We start from the raw sequence: 19,313 nt of genomic DNA on the forward strand, positions 1-19,313 counted from the left end.
TATTTCTTGCTAGACTAAACTGTGATATACTGGAGAGTTGTCTGTGACAATACTTTTTACATACACGTTGTATATATTAACATACATTGTTTGAAGTGATTGTCTTCCAAAGATGATTTCGCTGTCATACAGAGTGAATAATCATATATTTTGTAAATGGCAGACATATAAGCAAAAAACAAAGTAAGCTCTTCAGCTGTGATTATTCTGAAACAATTTGGGGTGTGTTTATCTAACTGTATAATTGTAATCAGCTCTTTAGTCATTTAAGCAGCGGTGGGATGTTAATTTACTCAAGTATACATACATAAGTACAAGTTTGAGGTAATATAATATAATGAACATAATGAGTACTTCTAGTTTTACCACTTTAAGTAAAGTGAGCCGAATACTTTTGTACTTTTACTTGAGCTTTTGAATGCAGAACTTGTAACAGTGTATGTCCACATTTACTTAAGTACAAGACCTGAATTATTCTTCCCCCACTTAATTTAAGTCACTGTAAACACAGTTGAAATAGTTTTTCAAACTTCCTGTCTTATCAAAACATCTGTAAGTGAACACCTGGATGACGCTGAATAGAAAAATACCTCTATAGTTTTGGGACTGTGGCAGTTAAAAGGACAGTGACACGCGAACACTCGGTGTAAAGCACCATACCCCCTGCAGAATAGAAGGGAAGTCTCTGTGCCATAAAACTTCTCTGTGAAAGCCTGTTTCCCCCAGGATTTATAGCGGTGGTAGGAAGCCTCAATACAAAGTGACATTTGCTGATACAAGCTCACAGACTGAGACACTCCATTGTGGCAATACAGAGGTCAATTGGTCTGTATTTCATAATACAGCCAGGAGTTTAAGATGTTTTCCTATCGGTATTTACTGAATTATAGAATTAATGGAAAGTTAAATGATTTGCCTCCTGCCTGAATAAAGCAGTAATTTATATACAGAATTCATTGACCATCATACAACAAATCATTTCCAAAAAAACAGAATAGATTTGAATGTTAGTGAAAAGATTTAAGACGATACAGTTTTAATATTTCATTTAAATTATTAAATGAAATTATTACAAGTCACAAGTTCTCGACGGGTTTCAGAACTTGTGACACACTTGATTCCAATAAGGAAACATTTTAGCACAATTAAATCATTCTAAATCAGTATGAATGAATAACATTGTTTTCAACAAGTTGACAGCTCAATGGTTCCTGACAGATGTGGACTGGATGTGAGGATTTCCTCTGACTTCTATCAGCATAGATGAGAAAGAGTGACACCGTGTGTTCAGATGAGGTACCATATCTACGATGCTTGAAATGCTCAGAACTGTAAGCGTTTAATGGCAATGTATTGTGGATTGCTTTTACTTGGCAGAGTAATGAATTAATTGATTATGAGACTGAAGTTAAGCTTTCACTTATCAGAACATCAGAAATTCCAATGACTTTGCCGATTGAAGATGTTTTGTAGACATCTGCTGTGTGTAAACGTCTTGTGGTTGGCCCTGGCTGCCTTTTTTCAGTCTAATTTAATTCACAATGTTGATTTTGGTCGTCTTCTGATGGGAAACTTGGAAATGGGGTGAAAACACAGGAGACAAGATAAACACTGAGCTACAATACAATACATCCTGCAGCTCTGTCTCTCGCACCCACACACACACACGCACACACTGTTTGAGCTGCGGTACCAACAAACAAGAAAGAGGCTGTTTGTCTTTCCTGGGATCAGTAAACATCCTCAACACAAACAAGTTCCTCTGGAGTGAGAGAGGAGAAACTCACACCGTCAGGGCAGCTGCAGTCTCACTCCAGCACGCCCTTTGATGTCCTTCAGAGAGAGCTGATAATGAAGGCCCCTTACATCTTAATTCTTTTAATTGGAGCGTGGATGTAACAGGTTGCTGATACTTTGCTGTCGTTGTCTTGGCTTGATGTGAACTAAGGATGGAAAAAAATAAATCATATTTTTGATTTTCAAGTTGTGAGGAGAAACTTGGTTCAATTTGTCTAAAGAATGATACCTCTCCTGTTGGCACTTACTATAATACAGACAACTGAAAATAATCCAATATTTTAGTTATCGTCAACACATCCCACAGAAAGACCAAAACCAACAGTCTGACTTTTTGTCAGACAGACTGAAAGGGCTGGGCACTGTAGTTTATAGTGAACATTACTCAAACAGGAGTAAATAGTGCATGTTTTGGGGGGACTATTGTCAGCTGCAGAGTGTTACACATTTGGTGAGTATTTTACTGCAGCAGGAAGATGTTCCAGGGGATTGACTCAAAATAAAGTCATTGTGATGAAGGATGTCAGCCAGTGTAACGGTGCGGCTCATTGAGATTTATGGCACAGAGAAATAGCAGACTTTAGATACAAAGACGATACTTTAATTTAAGTCTTCTTCATCCGATTTATTGAGAAATAAAAAAGGTTGTAGAATATCATCAAACATGTCCTTAAACTTCAAAGTACTACATCTCAATGAGCTGTGTTTGGTGAAAGAGAGTGGGGCTTTAGATACAAATAGATGTGTTTCAGATCTTTTGTTTTTAACTGTTGCTAAGAAACCAAGGACACTTAAACGCTGCAGCAGCTTGCTAACCTCCCCTCTGGCCACACCAGGCTAAAAGAAGTCCCTCCTCCGTCTTGCCCTGGGTGAGACAGCAAAGCATTTGGTTCAGGCCACAGCTTGCACTGCAGCCTCGGGTCCTGTCTGGCCTCCACATGACACCCTTAATCAGTGACTTTTGAGACAAAAACACACCGAACCACACTGACATTTACGCTTCTCTTCAGAGGCCTCACAGTCAGTTGTTGGTTTTGAATTTAATGCCAGATCGTGGCTTCAACATAGAAACAGATTTAGGGGATTAGCTTGAGCAGAAATAAGGCATTATTGTGCTTTCTGGTTTTAAAAAAAGATGCAAAATGTGTAAAGAATGCTACTACAGTGTGAAATCCTGAGGACAACAGGTTTTTGTGTTTGAGTGTGTGCATCAGTAGAGTCTTTCCAGTCTTCCCTGTGTAAATATGCTTAGCCCCAGATGATCTTCAAGGGCTCGCTTGTTTGTACCTGCCGTGTCGTTCTGCTCGTCCACCCAGCATGACACCCTGTAGCCCAGAATCAGCTCCTCCGAGATCAAAAGACCTTGGTGATTCTTATCAGATAATATTCTTGTCCACCTTCCCTCCCCTTTGAGTCCAGCCTCCTCACACTGTTGACCTGAACCATGCACACTGTTTCTTACGGCCCTTTGGCCTTTCCTCTTGTTATCACCATGATGGCCAGGCCGTGATAAGGCAGGTCCAGCCTCGGGATAGAAGGAAGGTACTGTCCACTCTTCTAAAACTTCACAGTTGTGTAACGCGGACACTTCAGGGCAGTAAAGAGGTTATCTCAGCTCCGTGTCTGCGGTACAGTGTTTTATACACTCGCAAAAATGTGCAGGTCAGATATCTCTCGCCATGCAAATGATAGTAACAATAAAAGTATTCTGATTTGTACATTGTAGATCAATTTAAGTGTCTACACAGAAAAAAGAAGCATGTCAGTGTTGCTTTAATATTGTACTTTGAGTGTTGTATGTATCATTTTGGTGTCCTGCTTCTGCGAATTTGAATCAGGATGACATCTGATCTTCTTGCTGTCATCCTCTTGGTTCAAAAAGGCTGAAACCTGCTCCAACACTCCAATACATTTTTTTTAACACTGCCATGTGACACCCGTGCACCCGTCTGAGTGTTGGATGCATTTATAAGTATGCAGGCTGAGCAGACAGACAGGGAGGACTGGTGTCCAAAGTCACGACCCTGCCCTGACCTGGATGAAGGAAATGGTCACACTGCTCGAGACAAAGCAGGGCAAAGGAGAGTCTGAGGGGCTGGCTGGTCAGCCTCCAACAATGGGTCCGTGCTCTAAGACCGCGGGCCACACAAAGGCCAGAGAAACCCCCTCCTTCCCACTCCCACATTGCAATAGAGCTGGCATTTCACACTGGCCTGTGAACAGCCATTCAATCAAACTACTGTTTAACCTGACCCCTGGCCTACACAGAAATCCAAATGAGTCTGGCGGGATGTATTTAGGTAACTGACCTCTCTGGCCTTACTCCGAGACAACTGTCAGTTACCCCACACCTTTGTCTTTTCTGTTAATATTGTATTAATTCCAATCTTTAAATGCAAAATGTTTCCTATTTTCTAATGCACTAAATTCTTGTGAATATTCCTTAAAAGCATGTAATCAATAGGCCACCCAATAAATAATGTGTCCAGTGATTGGTGTAAGGGGCAATAGCTCCCTGGGGAACAAGAGACACCACAAGACCCTTCGTCTGGGTCAACTGCCCTCGAGCCAGGGCTGAGAGAAGCGGCCACATGACCCTCTCGCTTCTCAATGGACTGCTCCTCCCCTCTACCTGTACATGGCTCGGTTCAAGGTGTGGGGGCTGTATATCAAACAGACTGAGGCCTTTGATGTGGATGGAAACACAAACACTGAAATGAGCAGAGTCGTAACAGCTTATTTGTTCCCTTTAGTCATTCATTGAGCTGCTTGTTGAATGTGTATGTCTTCAAAGGGTTGCAGCATGCACCGGTGGTACAGTAGCCGAGGAGGCCCTGAGAGCGCCCTGGCCTAGTGGTTTGTGGGAAGGCCATCTGGCTTCCTGTTCCTTAGATTTGATATTGATTTATTGGCTGTACATGGGAAGATAAGGGGGCACCAGCTGCCAGAAGTTCTCCTCTGCATCCTCACAGACAATGGACCTCCTGGTCATCTACATCCTGATTAAATGGGTGATGTATCATTCCTTGTTAAGTTATTACAAGTTAAATAGAAATCACACAAAATAATGACAATTTTGTACACATTCCGCATTAAATTGTTTTATTAAATCAATTATTTTTTTGGTATATCCCCACAGCTGATCTTAAAAAGTAAGCAACTACAAATGCACAACTCCATTGAAAATGTCACTGCACATGGGGTAATTAATCCCACATAAGTATAATAATGTATGGATCAGCACTTGAAACACAAATTAACTCCTTAAGGCTACATATTTACTGCATATTTAACACTTCATAGGCTGTATTTAAGCACATTTACTGGTCTGTGGGGCTGAGATAACAGAAGTTTAAGTGTTTGTTGTAATAAAGACTGTTCCCAGTAATGAGGTGCAAAAATGCATTTACTATTCCTAACAAACCCTGACAACCTTTCACAGTTTAACCCATCACAGAAACCATTAATGCAAAATTAGGCTCCTATGCATAACAAGTCTCCCGTTCCTGTGAAGTGAGCTGGGGAGTGCAGCAGTTTGGCCTCACCCTTGTTGGCAGAGGTGTCAACGTGGTGCCGCAGTGAATTGTACTTATGCCTGATTTTTCTCACCAATACACCCCCCACCCTTAAAAAAAGACACACTCACATACTGACAGACTCTGGTGTCACCCAACTCCAGCCTGTTCCCCACCCCCACCCTTTCTTCCCTTTCCCCTCCCCTGCAAACACTAGCCTGTGATGTGACTGTCTCAGATAATGAGGTGAGATCTTTATTGCACCAGTCTGTGGGGCTGACAGCGACTCAGGCCTCCCTGGTATCAGGCGCCCTCTGCTGACTGCAGTGGGCTCATAGACTGCTCTCAGTCTCCTCCAGCAGTGCACTTCAAAGTGGGAGATCAAGGGTTGACTTGCGCATGACATCCAGAGAATGACAAAGCCTCAGCCAGCCTACACCTACTGCTACGTGCCGGTCCAAGAGACACAAAGCCATGCAGGCTGCTCCCGCACTGCTTTGCTGCGTGGAGGAAGTTCTCATTCAGGAGGAGGGGGGGGACATACATACAGGAAGAAGGCAGTGCTCTATGTGTATTCTCTATGAATACTGGTGGGTAGAGGGCAGAGGAAGGACAGCCAAGGAGACAGAGTGGCAACAGATTCTTGGTGGGGCCCTGTTTGATTGCTGAAGCATTAATTGATAAGATACAGCATCACACCACTTATCTTTAAAGGAAGACATCACATTATCTGGGATCAAAGAATTTCTAAAGCAATTTCAATGTGAGCTCTTTTATTGCTCTGGGGAGGTACAAATGTATTACTTTGGTATTCTTCTGTCGGAGCCCAGTTATGACTTAAATTAGCTCTCCAGCTTATCATCCTGGCTCCTAAGATTGTATTGATTTACTTTGAACACGATTCAAATACCCCTCAACTTTAAAATAGTAGCCTGGTTGCCTGAGTAGAATATTAATTATAACTTCATTGTCCGCACATGATAAGTTCTGCACTTGTTTCTTAACCATTAGTCCAATTACCTCCACTCAAGAATTGGTTCTTGAGTTTTCAGAAGTGTCCCGTTCACACACACACACACACACACACACACACACACACACACACACACACACACACACACCCCTTTTCCCACCCCCAGTAAGCAGCTAGAGGGGGAGTGAGGGAGGCCTCTTGTGATCAGGCTGTCATTTCCTCTGGTTGGCTCTGTTATTCCAGATAGCCTTTGTGAAGGAGCCAAGTGGTCCAGCCGCAGACAGAAGGTGGGCTCCTAGCATGCATCTGGGGTTGTCAGCCCGGCAGGGGAGGGAGGCGCTGGTGGCGGGCCAAGACCAGGAGAAAAACAAACATGGTGCTGAAACCAGACAGCTACAACAAATCCCTGCTGATGAAACAAGACTGTAAATCAGATCTGATGTCACTGCAGATTTTAGAACAAAAAAAGGAGGATTTAACATTTAGTTTTGCTTTAAACTAAACCTTCAACCCAAAACATCTTCCCTCTTTCACTCAGAGCCTCACTGAACAGGAGGCTGGATGGATGGGCAATTTAAAATAATGTCATGCCAAAAGAGATAGTTGCCTCTCAATGAACCATCATAAAAAAATGAACATGCCAAAAAACATGCTTGTATAGTTTTAGTTGTGTAGGTTATAATCTAACTTGGAGGATCTTCTGATAGTTATTTTACCTCCAGTTGCCATGTGGACAGAAAGTTGGAGTATTGCGCCACCAAGAGGGACAAAGTCCCTAAAATAAGTGGTTACGAAAGAAGTCCTCAAGGGCACCCTTCAAGAATAAGGGGAATGGTTTAATGAAACTAGTTCACTGTTTCCTATTTTCTAGAAGTTAGACAGTGACGAAAATGTAAAAGAATAACTGCACTAAATCACAAGTTTGTATAATAACACAGTATTTATTATACTCTATTCCTTTAAAATGATGTTAAAAAGAAAGTGCCATTGCTACAAAAATGTTTTAAGTGAGATACTTGATATAGTTGTAAAAAAACTAAAACAAATCCTATTTTGAAAACCAGACCAAAATGTTTCTGTGTTGTGTTTGTGTCCCAATATGAATATATATATATATATATATATATATATATATATATATATATATATGAATAATAAATAAAGATCTACTGACACTTCACTGGACGTTTGTCAATCCCTTTCAAACTACAGCACTGCTACTCTTCATGGGGTTTAAATGTGTCTCAGATTAATAACAAATGATTGACTTCGGTGTGCTCTACTGCAAAACCAGGTCCCAGAGCGCCCCCCAGTGTTACCGAGACATGACTCCAGCACCGGTCAGAGTGACGTGTTCTGTACCACAACACCGCTGGTCGGGGCAGGAGACGGACACCTTCTCGGCTTCTACAGTTAGATGTCTAACCAGCATAAAGAAATCATCTCTTGACCTTTGAATAAGACTGGACTCATCGCAGGAAGCAGAGGGGCCCAACAGTGATGGCCTCGGTTAAAAAAGATGACAGACTGACGAGTTCTCAGAGCTTTGTGTGCGTCGGTTTCGCCGGGATTTTCAGTAAAACCGTCACGTCGCCCTTGGAGGTGGTTAAAATCAAGAGCCAGGTGGGCACTTTTCACTGTAAGAGGGGTTTCTGGCAAAGTTTTCTCCTCATCTACCAGAATGAGGGACTTCGTGGGTTTTGGAAAGGAAATCTCGCCTCTTGTCTGCGGTTGTTCCCCTACACCGCAGTTCATCTCACAACATACAGAAAGTAAGTAAAGTCGGATCTACTTTGTTTTGCCGCACGTTGTATCGACCTTAAAGCGTTGCTTGTGGGTGTTTTGCTCAGTGTTTATGCTAAATTAACTTGTTAGCCTGCTTGGTCAGCTGACGTTGAACTTTTATGTGGCGAGCGAGCTGTATAAAAAGAAAAGAGTAGAGGACACATAGACGTCAGTAGAATAATGAGTGATCACTGCGTTCATTTTTAATGGTTTGACACGATGTAATAACGTAAAAGGTTTCGTTTAAAAGATCTGTTTACTTTCATCCGAGCAGCTAAAGACGTACTTCCGGTTTTACCGTACTGAGTCGCACCTTCTCTCTTCATCCAATCAGAAGGCTGTATTTGCTCAGTCGATATTTATAGAGACAGGGGTTGGTTTACCCTGGGTTTTGTCTCAGAGGTCTGTTGTCTTGTTGTCCAACTCCCAACAATCGGAACATGTTTGTAACAATTAGCAGATTTTTTTTTAATTGGTAACTATTTATGATGAGTTAGCCAAATTGTTGCTCGATTAATAATACATTTGGTCTTTAAAATAAGCCCAATATGTATACAAACTATTTAAGTAATTATTTTCAGAAAAAATTCCAAGGATTAGCTGGTTCCAGCTTCTGAAATGAAAATTATTTGCAGGCTTTATTTGTCTTCTATGATTGTAAATTTGCCAGGGAGTAAAACGTTTAGTTCTGGGCTGTTGGTCGGTTGCCTGTGAGTCTAAACACAAGGAAATATCATCCGCCAACTTATTCTCTCGGTTAACTACAGGGCAAACATGCCGGTAACATGTCTGACACATGAACATGCAGGGCAGTAAGCAGCGGGAAGTCAAAAATATTTACTGACTAGTGAAGCTGCTGCAGTCAGTATGTGGTATGCATCCCCCCGCCCCCCGCCTCGGGTCACTGGTGCATGTAAATATCTCCGCATCCTGACTTGCAAACCACAGTCCTGTACTGTACACAGTGTTCTAGGAAAACAAAGCCATTTCCTCTTTGTCACACACACACGTGCACACACACACACACACACACGTGGCCTGAGTTATTTATTTGCTCCTTTATGTAATGTAGGCGACTGAAACGTGAACGTAACAATATATTAGTTTGTTATTACTGAAACAATGTCATGACTCATCTAGTTAAAGTAATTTGCATATATAACGCATAAAGGTGAGAATATGGACATGATGCAGGAACATTGATTTAATTACATTGAACTATAGGCTACAATTTAACATTATTTTAATGACCGGCTTGTGTGTTTGTTGGTAATGAATTATTTTTTTTTTTAAGCAATTAATTACTAATTCAGTCAATAAAATGTCTAAATGGTGATACATTCCCATCACATTTTACCTGAACCCAAAGTGACATCTTAAAATCTAGTCTTGTTCTAATGTTCAAATGACAATGAAACACTGACAACAAATGAAGCAACGAAGACCGAATGAGTGCACTTAAGAACCATTCACTGTCTAATCAATGCAATCCATGCAATGAAGTGTCATTCATTTTGACTTCGTCCGTCCAGGATCGTCCACCTTCACATGGATGAACTGGGCTCCATCTCTCAGTGGAGAGCCATATTCGCCGGCGGACTGGCTGGCTTCGCTGCTGCCATGATGACGTACCCTCTGGAGGTGGCAGAAACCAGGCTCATCGTTCAGAGCTGCAGACAGCCCACCTACATCGGCGTAGTTCACACCCTCTCAAAGATCTACAGGAATGAAGGGCTGCCTGCTCTCTACAGGGGCTTTTCTCTCACTTTGTTGGGTGTGTTTTGCATATTCACAGCATTAAAGGCACTTCCGTTCCTCCAGATGAAGAGTTTTCTTCAGTCTCAACACCATTTGAACACACGTTTCATGAATGATGCATTCTACTGTAACTTACAGCACATGTCATTCGTCTACAGGTGCATTTCCCTTTTCTATCGGTTGCTATGCAGTTTACATGAACTTGGACAAACTCTGGCAGGAGCCTCCTTTTCGCTTCACTCCCCTCCAGAACTTCATTAATGGCTGTCTCGCAGCGGGAGTCGCCCAAACCCTCTCCTACCCGTTTGAAACTGTAAAGCGGAAGATGCAGGTAATTTACCAGCAGAACACTTCACTTTCTCACTGTAGGTTGTGCTTTTTAGAAGAACTGAAACAGACCCATTTAAAATCAACTACACTAAATAAATAAAGAAAAATAAAGTAATTAAATATTGAATATAAATAGAGGATTAATACATTAATACACTCTTAGTCAGATAGTCAACTAATGGTAATAAGACTCTTGGTCAACTTAGCATTTTTGCCATGTTTTTTTAAATATTAATTGGCACGATTTCTAGATATCTCTCTTCATGACTATTTGACTCCTTATTGATAATACTGGGAATATTTTTAATAGATCTCTTAATTAAACCAACTAATCCTCTTCAACTGTATTATCTATGACTCTTTATGAATAATTATTTTGTTATTCATACCCTAAAATAAATAAATACGTAAATAATATTATATTTAACTGTAAACAAAACAAGTTTACTGTATTTCAGCTCGTGTATTCTGGCTGTATTACCACATTCAGTCCACAAGGGGGCGGTCTGCGTGTACATATATTAAGTTTAGCCTTTCTTGGTCACTCAATGTTTTCAAACACGGTACATTTAAATTGTTATTTTAAATTCTTAAATCCAAATATTCTTAGTAGTATGTTTAAAAAAAAAAAAAAAAAAAAAAAGTTGAACCTATGACTATTTATAAAGTCAGGACATTTATCATATGTGTTTATAAAAACACCGTTGTCACAGGAAGACACACTTTCCTCTGAAATGATGCTTGAGATATCTTCTGTACGTTGGGGAGGACACACGGGGAACAATAATACTACATCCGGTTTTATCATCCTATTATTAGCAATCACAAGGTTCACCAGCAGCTGGGAATGCAAATGTGTCCCGGGTCTGCAGAAGCTATAGATACGTTCTCTAAAGATAGCCGGTCACTATCAGACAGCGGGCAAAGTGAGAGTTGTGTATGTCCACTGCACTAAACCATCACAACCATAAAGAGACGCCTTACATAACGATTTAACTGGAGGATTCAGCTCTCGTCTATGTCTCAGAGTTAAACATTAATAAAAAGCAGACAGAGAAGAGATGATAGGAAAACAGCTGAGGATGTTTGCAGAAGATGCGTATTGGTTTACTTACCGATTAGTCTAATGTTTCCTCGACAGAAGAAGCTGTTTGAACAGTCTAATGCCCGTATGGCTGCGTGTTCCCTCGGGAACCTTCAAACTTCTAAAGCAGTGATTGTCGACTGGCGGCACAATATTAACAAATTCAGAAAATGTGTTCTTCTATTTAGGATATCCAGCATTCGTTGCTTCCTGTATAGAAGCAACTACTGAAACAATTGAGATGGTAATTATTTTATTGGGAATGATTTACCAACACATTTTATCATAGTTGTTTTTTTAAACACTGATATAAGCTTATAAAAATAATTGTGTAAGAATATGAAAATAGTCAACAATGACCGGCTGATTTGGCTTAAAAAGTGAAAGTCCAACCTCAACAGTGTCTACTTATACGTGTTCTGACCCTTGGAGGAATGAAGGTGATGACCCCTGTTCTAAAAATACATTTCCTCTGTCACACGACAGTCTGTAGAGTTGTTGTCGTGGTTCACACACGTGAAGCAGTGCGACTGTCTCACACAGTTTGAGTGTGGTGAACTTTAATATACTGCCCTTCATTGCAAAGAATATTATGAAACCGCTGCTGATATACCTGCCTATAACTTAATTAACCATTAAATCTTCCCCCAAATTTGCAATAAATTCTATGTGTCTTGTCATGATTCTCTTGACCTTTCTGGTTATTACTTTACAGACGCATAATGGCATCTGGGTGATTCACTGCTGTTCATTTTCTCTTTCATTCTTTTCTCAGGCGCAGAGTGGCCGTCTTCCCCATTTTGGGGGAGTCGACGTCCATTTCAGTGGAATGATTGACTGTTTCGTGCAGGTTGTAAAAAGCAAGGGCATCCTCTCACTGTGGAATGGCCTCACTGCCAACACAATAAAGGTACAGTTCCTCTCATATATATGATTATTATTTATATCCCAGCCATATTGTACTCTATCAATCACAAGGATCGAGCACTGGTCTACTTCGAACTGAAATAACTCCTCGGGAACGTGAGTGACTTTATGACGGAGTTGTCAGCTAATTCCTACGCAAAAGGGAGAGTGAGGGTGGGGAGGGGGGAGCATGGAAAGCAATGGTCGGTGTGTAAATCCTAGCGTGAATGTGCACGAGCAAGGTGAGCAAATTCTCTCTCAAGAACAGCATGCTCCACTCTCCTATTTCAGCTGCAAATGTCATGATAGTTGGATGCTGTTTTACAAATGTGAGGCCTTGTCACGAGCTGCTTTTTTACCATAATGTCACCCTGAATGAAACTGAGTTGAAGACACATTAAGCACACTTTAGGTGATAATCAAATCAAACCACAGCCATCTCTGTGTGGATTTATGGTCCATTTGGTGTTTGGCACCACACTCATCTCTGTGTCCTCCCCTCTCAGATTGTTCCCTACTTCGGCCTTCTTTTCACCTGCTTCGAGATGTGTAAGCAGGTCTGCCTTTACCGCAACGGCTACATCGTCTCGCCGCTGAGCTACAGACTTGCACCCGGCGTCGACCAGAGCCTCGGGCCGTCCGAGCTGCTGGAGGCGAAGCGCTACCTGAAAAACAGGAGCTTCGGGTCGGGGGAGTCGTCTCTCGGAAACCGCTGGTGAAACTTCACATGAGAAGATGTCTGACTGATGACCACACTTGAACAGTAAAATGAAATACTTCAGAGGCTTACGTCTGTAATAATTCCATAACATTTTAGGCTCCATGTCTTCATAGAAGGTGCTAACATGCATTTACATTATGTCCAGTCAGCAACAGTCTACCTCTTTCAGAAACCTTTTCATTTTATCCGACAGTGTCAGCTGTTTATTAATTGTTCATTTACCCTTCATGTGTCTCCATGACTGTTTTTAACCAAATATTATGTTCCTTAAGCATTAGCTATTTATTTTGGGTCTTATTTTTGTTAGTGACATCAAATAGTGCCATACTGTAGTTTATCCAAATGAGTTGCAAAAGCTCTGTTACTCTACTTGTGTGATAGATTATCATTTTTAATGTGCAATGAATGTAAAAAATGTTGATACTTCATAAGTTTGAGTAGGTTACGATCAGTCATGTAAATGTGCTAACATGGATTGTGATGGAAGAAATGTTTAAAACATTAAACCTTTCTCACGTTAACATTTGAAGTGTTCTTTTGTATGTTTTTGGATATTTTTTTACAATTTTATTTTTATAATATCTCTCTCTGGCTTATATATATATTTCTTTATTTCTGACATGTGCTTCAGTGAATGACTCCATTTTTTGTCTTATAGTTAAAATGCAGCTCAATGTCTTCACTCTGCTGTTCGTGCAACTTGGTTCCAATGAATGTCCTTTTGTTTAGTGATAATATATAATAACAGGCAACGCTTCAATCAGTCTGACTGGATAGTTTAGTTATGATTGAATCAGTCGGTTGTTTCAATCATGTCCTCCTCCACTGTGGGAAACTGAGTGACAGCCAAGGGACATTAACAGATGGGATGACCTTTATCCACCATAGCCTCCAGGCCTCAGCTGCTTCAAACTGACATCTTACTTTGATCCCAATCTCATTCAGAAAACTCAAAAACAACTTAACAGTTCTGCTGATGATCACAAAGTCTATACAACTTAAACTTTTTGGTCTTTTTAGAGTTTACTTTAGTGATGAGAGAGAGCGCCAAATCTGAATCAAAGGACATCAGTTAACCCCGCCCATATCCCCCACAGCCGACCAATCAGACACAAGAGTCGGAAGTTCACGGTCTCCTTCGAGCTCAGTCTTCTTAAATCCCCTCTCTTCTGGATTGGAGTCGGCCATTTCAACCCCACTGACGAAGTGACGGGACGGTGTCCGACAACATCTGAAGATGAATGAGACCGCTATTTCCTTCGCCAAGGACTTCTTGGCTGGTGGTATCAGCGCTGCCATCTCCAAAACAGCTGTAGCCCCCATTGAGAGAGTCAAGCTTCTTCTCCAAGTGAGTGTCAACATCTTTATTTCTCATGGCACTTTAAATTAGTCGCTGTCAGCTGTGCAACTCAAAACTGGCGTCGTTCATTTGCGGCGTTTTTGTTTTTTTTCCGTGCGGGATGGAGGGTGAATCTAACTAGATGTAGTGATGTGTTGCGGTAAACGTCATACTGTTGAGAGTAGAAGCTGTGTCGGAGATCGCTGCAGGCGCAGATGGAATGAGCATAATGAGAGGAATGAGCATAAAGCGAGGCGCATCAGACCTGTTGCGTAATGCACCGGCCAGCAAGCTGCTGGCTTACATGCAGTGCGCTTTAAAGGGCATGACATGACCGTATACTGTGATTAAGCGGCTCAAAAGTCCTCTTCCTCCCAATGACAGGCCTTCAGTTTGACTGGACAGCACACAACCAAGGTCACAGCAAGGTCTGCGCCATAGTGACACTCCGCTGCTGCGCTGGGCCTGAGCTCAGCGCGCAGGAGGGGCTGGGGAATAGTTGAATGGATGCCATCAGAGTTGTACTCTGGCACGTGGATACAAAGGTGTCACGTGGGTGTCATGATGAGACAAGTTAGAGGATCAGGTTAAAGGATCATTCACACTGATGTATAAATGGGGCCATGTGATATTTGATCTGCTTATATCTTTCTTTTTGTTATCGCTAATGAACTGCTGGATCTCTCCTTCGATTACAGGTACAACATGCCAGCAAACAGATCACAGTTGACAAGCAGTACAAGGGCATCATCGACTGCGTCGTCCGTATCCCCAAAGAGCAGGGCTTCTACTCGTTCTGGAGAGGAAATCTGGCCAACGTCATCCGGTACTTCCCCACTCAGGCCCTCAACTTTGCTTTCAAGGACAAGTACAAGAAGGTTTTCCTCGACGGGGTGGACAGGCACAAGCAGTTCTGGAGATACTTTGCAGGTAACCTGGCGTCCGGTGGCGCCGCCGGAGCCACGTCACTCTGTTTCGTCTACCCCCTCGACTTCGCCAGAACACGTCTGGCTGCTGATGTCGGCAAAACCGGACAGGGCCGTGAGTTCAAAGGCCTGGCAGACTGCTTGATGAAGATCTCCAAGTCTGATGGCATCAAGGGTCTGTACCAGGGCTTCAGCGTGTCGGTACAGGGCATCATCATCTACAGAGCGGCTTACTTTGGCGTCTACGACACAGCAAAGGGTAAGTTTTCATCAAAAAGCTTAGCAAAGCTTGATGTATATGTCAGTGTCTGGCTTTTAGAGACTTTTAGTTACCCTTCCTGACTGACATTTCTCTTACAGGCATGCTCGCAGATCCCAAGAACGCATCCATTTTGGTCAGCTGGATGATCGCTCAGTCGGTGACAGCGGTCGCTGGTCTTGTGTCCTATCCCTTCGACACTGTCCGTCGTCGTATGATGATGCAGTCTGGACGCAAAGGAGGTAATAAGCACAACATAGAAAGTACAACTTTCTGTTTTTTTCTGCTGTGTTAGTAGAATAAAGGCATGACGTCTTTTGGTGATTCTGTTTTCCCTCTCAGCCGACATCATGTACAGTGGCACCATGGACTGCTGGAAGAAGATCTTACGTGAAGAGGGCTCCAAGGCCTTCTTCAAGGGGGCCTTGTCTAACGTGCTCAGAGGCATGGGAGGCGCCTTCGTGCTTGTCTTGTATGATGAGCTCAAGAAAGTCATCTAAGTTGTCTTTGTATGTCCACTGTTCATGTTGTGACGTTTAACTGTAACATATCTTGTATATTCGGAAGGACTCAAATGCCAAACTATATTTATAGGGACCAACTAGTATTTTCTACTAGTTGCACTGGGGGAATCTGTTATGCGCTCTTCTCTTGGCCCCATGCTTTTTTTTTTTTTTTTCTTTTGTTGTTTTGTCTCTCACCAGAATGTCATTCCCTGAACAAAGGAACCTTGCCTAAAAATAAATAAATAAACGCAACCTACCAAGTGAATCTCCTGCCTGGCTTTGTGACGTAGTGTCATGTATGAAGGGTACCAGTAGTGACTGAGCGTCTCAGTTGTGTCGCTTCAGGAAGCCATTTGGCAGCATGCTGTGTGAAATGTAAGCTTAGAGCTGCAGCGGTCTCCCAGGTTGTAGTTGGGGGCGGGCCAAAATCAGCTGAGAAAGTTGACCTGCTGACGATATATCATCCAAGGCATGCTTATGGAAAAAATGATTTGTCAGAAGTCTTACCTATAGTGCATTTCACATATATTGCTAGTTCAGCAGAATTTTTGCACAAGCGACTTCCTGCGGAAAAAGTGGCCAGGATTACCTGTCGCCAAGTGGATTAATGCAACCTTCTAAATATACTTTTATCTCCTGCCAAGTCTCTTCTGACTCCAACTGGTGTGACCTGATGACTTTAACCTTGAGCTGTTTGACCGTTCCCCAGTGTCACACACCTGTTCCAGTTATATAATATCCTGGTCATGTGATCAGTTAAAGTGCACAAAAACTCAATTCTGTCTATGTATTACAGAAAATGGGGCAAAGGGCACCTAGATAGATTTTAGGCTAGTGTTGGTGTGTATTTTTAGGGATTGCCACACATTGAGTTCGTCCTGATACATGATCTTATCAGCTGTAAAGATGCAGGACATTGTGTACTTCGTGGCGTCTCTATAGCCAAGGTGTGTACTGGTCCTTCAAATGACACAGGTTGTAATCTTTGTCGGAGTGATCGCTGTCTGAATATGGGACAGTTGTATCAGCAGAACTCTCCACATCGACATCTCAAGCATCTGCAGCGGTGCACATACCATCTGTAAACGTTGATATCTCACTAACAGACTGTCACTCTGCGACACTTGGCAGCTTTGATCAGTCTTCAGCTATTACAATTCACCAATTACAGAGCTGCTGCCCCCTTGGAGTATTATCTATCCATTTCAGGATTTTAAAAAAAAATGAACACGCTGTTTCAATAATGAAGCTATTAAACATACGTATCCGACATTCTTATTAGTAATGACTTGAAAAAATGGCAGTACCGCCAAGTTTTGTGTCTGCTGCCGACTTTGAACCTCACAGAAATCCTCTGAGTGTTCAGTCACTGCATCTGTAATTACTTTTATTGAAAGTGTGACTACATAAATGGAGTCTATGGGAATAAGTTATATTGGGGCCTACAATATTCGACCAGCTGAACTATTATTCACTCTTGCAGTTCATCAAAAGTTTAATTCTGTCTTGTATTTTTTTTCGACGTGACTCTTCACTTACTGTATGGATCAAATGAAATGTCCAAAAGGATTACGACAATACAAATGAATCTTTCTCCCTGTATTTAGTGTGATATTTGATTAGATTTACTCTACTACAGTAAAATGGCAGAAAAAATAACAATTTATTCTGATACAGTGAGATGAATGTGGTCATCCTGTGAACTTCAAAAGCACCCGGCTTTGTAAGTAGTGTGTAAACACAATCACTGTGTCTTGGACACTCAACCCAGACTGATCTTGAATGGAGGACAGTTTAATTTTAGCAACACTATCAGATTACATGATTTACGCAGCTGGACGTTGTCTAATCTCCTTTCAGGGATTCAGAAAGTCTTGGACGTAACCACAAACCCAATGAAATGAGTTTTAATACTGTTTTGACCACTCAATCCCCAAAAGGCCGTCTCAGCAGGTAGTCTCTTTCTACAGCTGCTCCATTACAACTTTAACAAGGATTAGTGAATCAGAAGCCACAGGGATCACAGCCATTTACACACTGTCTGTCTGTGTGGCTTTAGATACGCCGTGCCACCTCGAGGTCAAGTCGGGGACACAAGTGTCGTCCTTTCAGTGTGCTTTCATTCTGCTGGTACGCTGCAATGATCTCAAATGTTTGCTTGAATAATATTTCTCAGTATTTAGAGGCAATAACTTCTGAAATCATGTTGTGTTTATGCATTGTTTTGAGTCTCTGCGAGATCTCCCTTCAGATTGTTACGTCACAATTTTAAATAAGTCGGCACTTCTCCTTGAAAACATGTGTAGACCAAGACAAAAAGTGTGACACACAGTACTGATTTTAAAAGGGCACACTCGCCTCAAAGATTGAGGTCAAGGAGAGTTTAATTTCCAAATTAACATGGTGAAAAACATTCAGATTAATAAAGCCATTAAAGTAAACGTGTAAGCTTGAGTTTCACTGATACAGATACTGATATCGGTCCAATACTGACTCAAATAAATGGATTGAGTATCGTGACAATAGACCAATTTGGTGTCGGACATTTTAATAAATAACAATTCAGTAGGCTACATATATGTATCTAGTTGTGTTACATTTTGTTTGACAAAGTTAGGAAAGCAATGTTCATCATCTTAATGTTTTTTTAAAATAATAAAATCATTTTTATTTTATATGCAAAATCTTAATTTAACAATAACTGTCAAAAAAAATCAAGTAAAAGGAACAGTATTTCCCTCTAAATATGAAATAACAAGTAAAGTAGAAGTATATTGTACATAAGTAGGGTAGTCGTACTTGATTAAAATAACTTATCACATAGTCAACCACTTACAAGGGGCTTCATAGTCAGTGTGTGTCCACGTGGAGGTCTATGAATCAGTGGAGCTTCAGCCCTTCACATTAAAAGCCTTCTGTCAAGCAGATTGTTGCGTAATGTCAGCTGTTGACGGAATTACGTCATAAATCCACCAGGTCATGACATCAGTGATTTCCACTCATGAGGAATAGACACAGTTAGATGATTTATCTGTGCAGTTTAAAGGCAGTAGGATTTTTGAATGTCAGGCAGTAACATGATGCCTTTTAGTAGCTTAAGTGTCATCGAATTCATTGTAAAAATCAAACACTGTTTTCTCGCTTCTTCATTCTTGTTTGTTGTTTAGTAGAAGAGCAGTGTTAGCGCCACCTTGTGGCATTTGTATTACTATGTTTACCTTAAATCACAATCAGACATCACAGGTAGGTCTTCACATCCAATGAATTTGCCTTGGTGTTTTGGTGCATGACATTTAAATATAGTAAGAGAAAAAAACACTACTAGAAAAAGTAATAGCTATGAAGTCAAAAACAAAGATTACAGACATTTTTGTAGCAATATTGTTTATTTTTTTGTTTTTGTACCCCATTAAT

At 41.3% G+C, this 19,313-nt stretch overlaps 2 protein-coding genes across 2 annotated transcripts; both read left to right on the top strand.

Annotated features, from left to right (window-relative positions):
* The first annotated feature begins 7,629 nt into the window (after positions 1–7,629).
* On the top strand, positions 7,630–13,390 carry slc25a43 (solute carrier family 25 member 43). The gene is made up of 5 exons (XM_076103364.1): positions 7,630–8,057; positions 9,603–9,844; positions 9,987–10,159; positions 12,018–12,152; positions 12,655–13,390. The coding sequence occupies exons 1-5, from the start codon at positions 7,786–7,788 to the stop codon at positions 12,865–12,867; spliced, it is 1,035 nt and encodes a 344-aa protein (XP_075959479.1). The 5' UTR covers positions 7,630–7,785; the 3' UTR covers positions 12,868–13,390.
* Positions 13,391–13,503: 113 nt separating this feature from the next.
* slc25a5 (solute carrier family 25 member 5) lies at positions 13,504–16,146 on the top strand. The gene is made up of 4 exons (XM_076103365.1): positions 13,504–14,217; positions 14,907–15,393; positions 15,495–15,635; positions 15,736–16,146. Exons 1-4 carry the CDS (start codon positions 14,107–14,109, stop codon positions 15,891–15,893), a joined length of 897 nt encoding a protein of 298 aa, XP_075959480.1. The 5' UTR covers positions 13,504–14,106; the 3' UTR covers positions 15,894–16,146.
* The last annotated feature ends 3,167 nt before the right edge of the window (positions 16,147–19,313 follow it).

The sequence above is a fragment of the Anarhichas minor genome, unplaced genomic scaffold (genome assembly GCF_050575085.1).
Source record: "Anarhichas minor isolate MPS153535 unplaced genomic scaffold, ASM5057508v1 ptg000028l, whole genome shotgun sequence".
Taxonomy (NCBI): domain Eukaryota; kingdom Metazoa; phylum Chordata; class Actinopteri; order Perciformes; family Anarhichadidae; genus Anarhichas; species Anarhichas minor.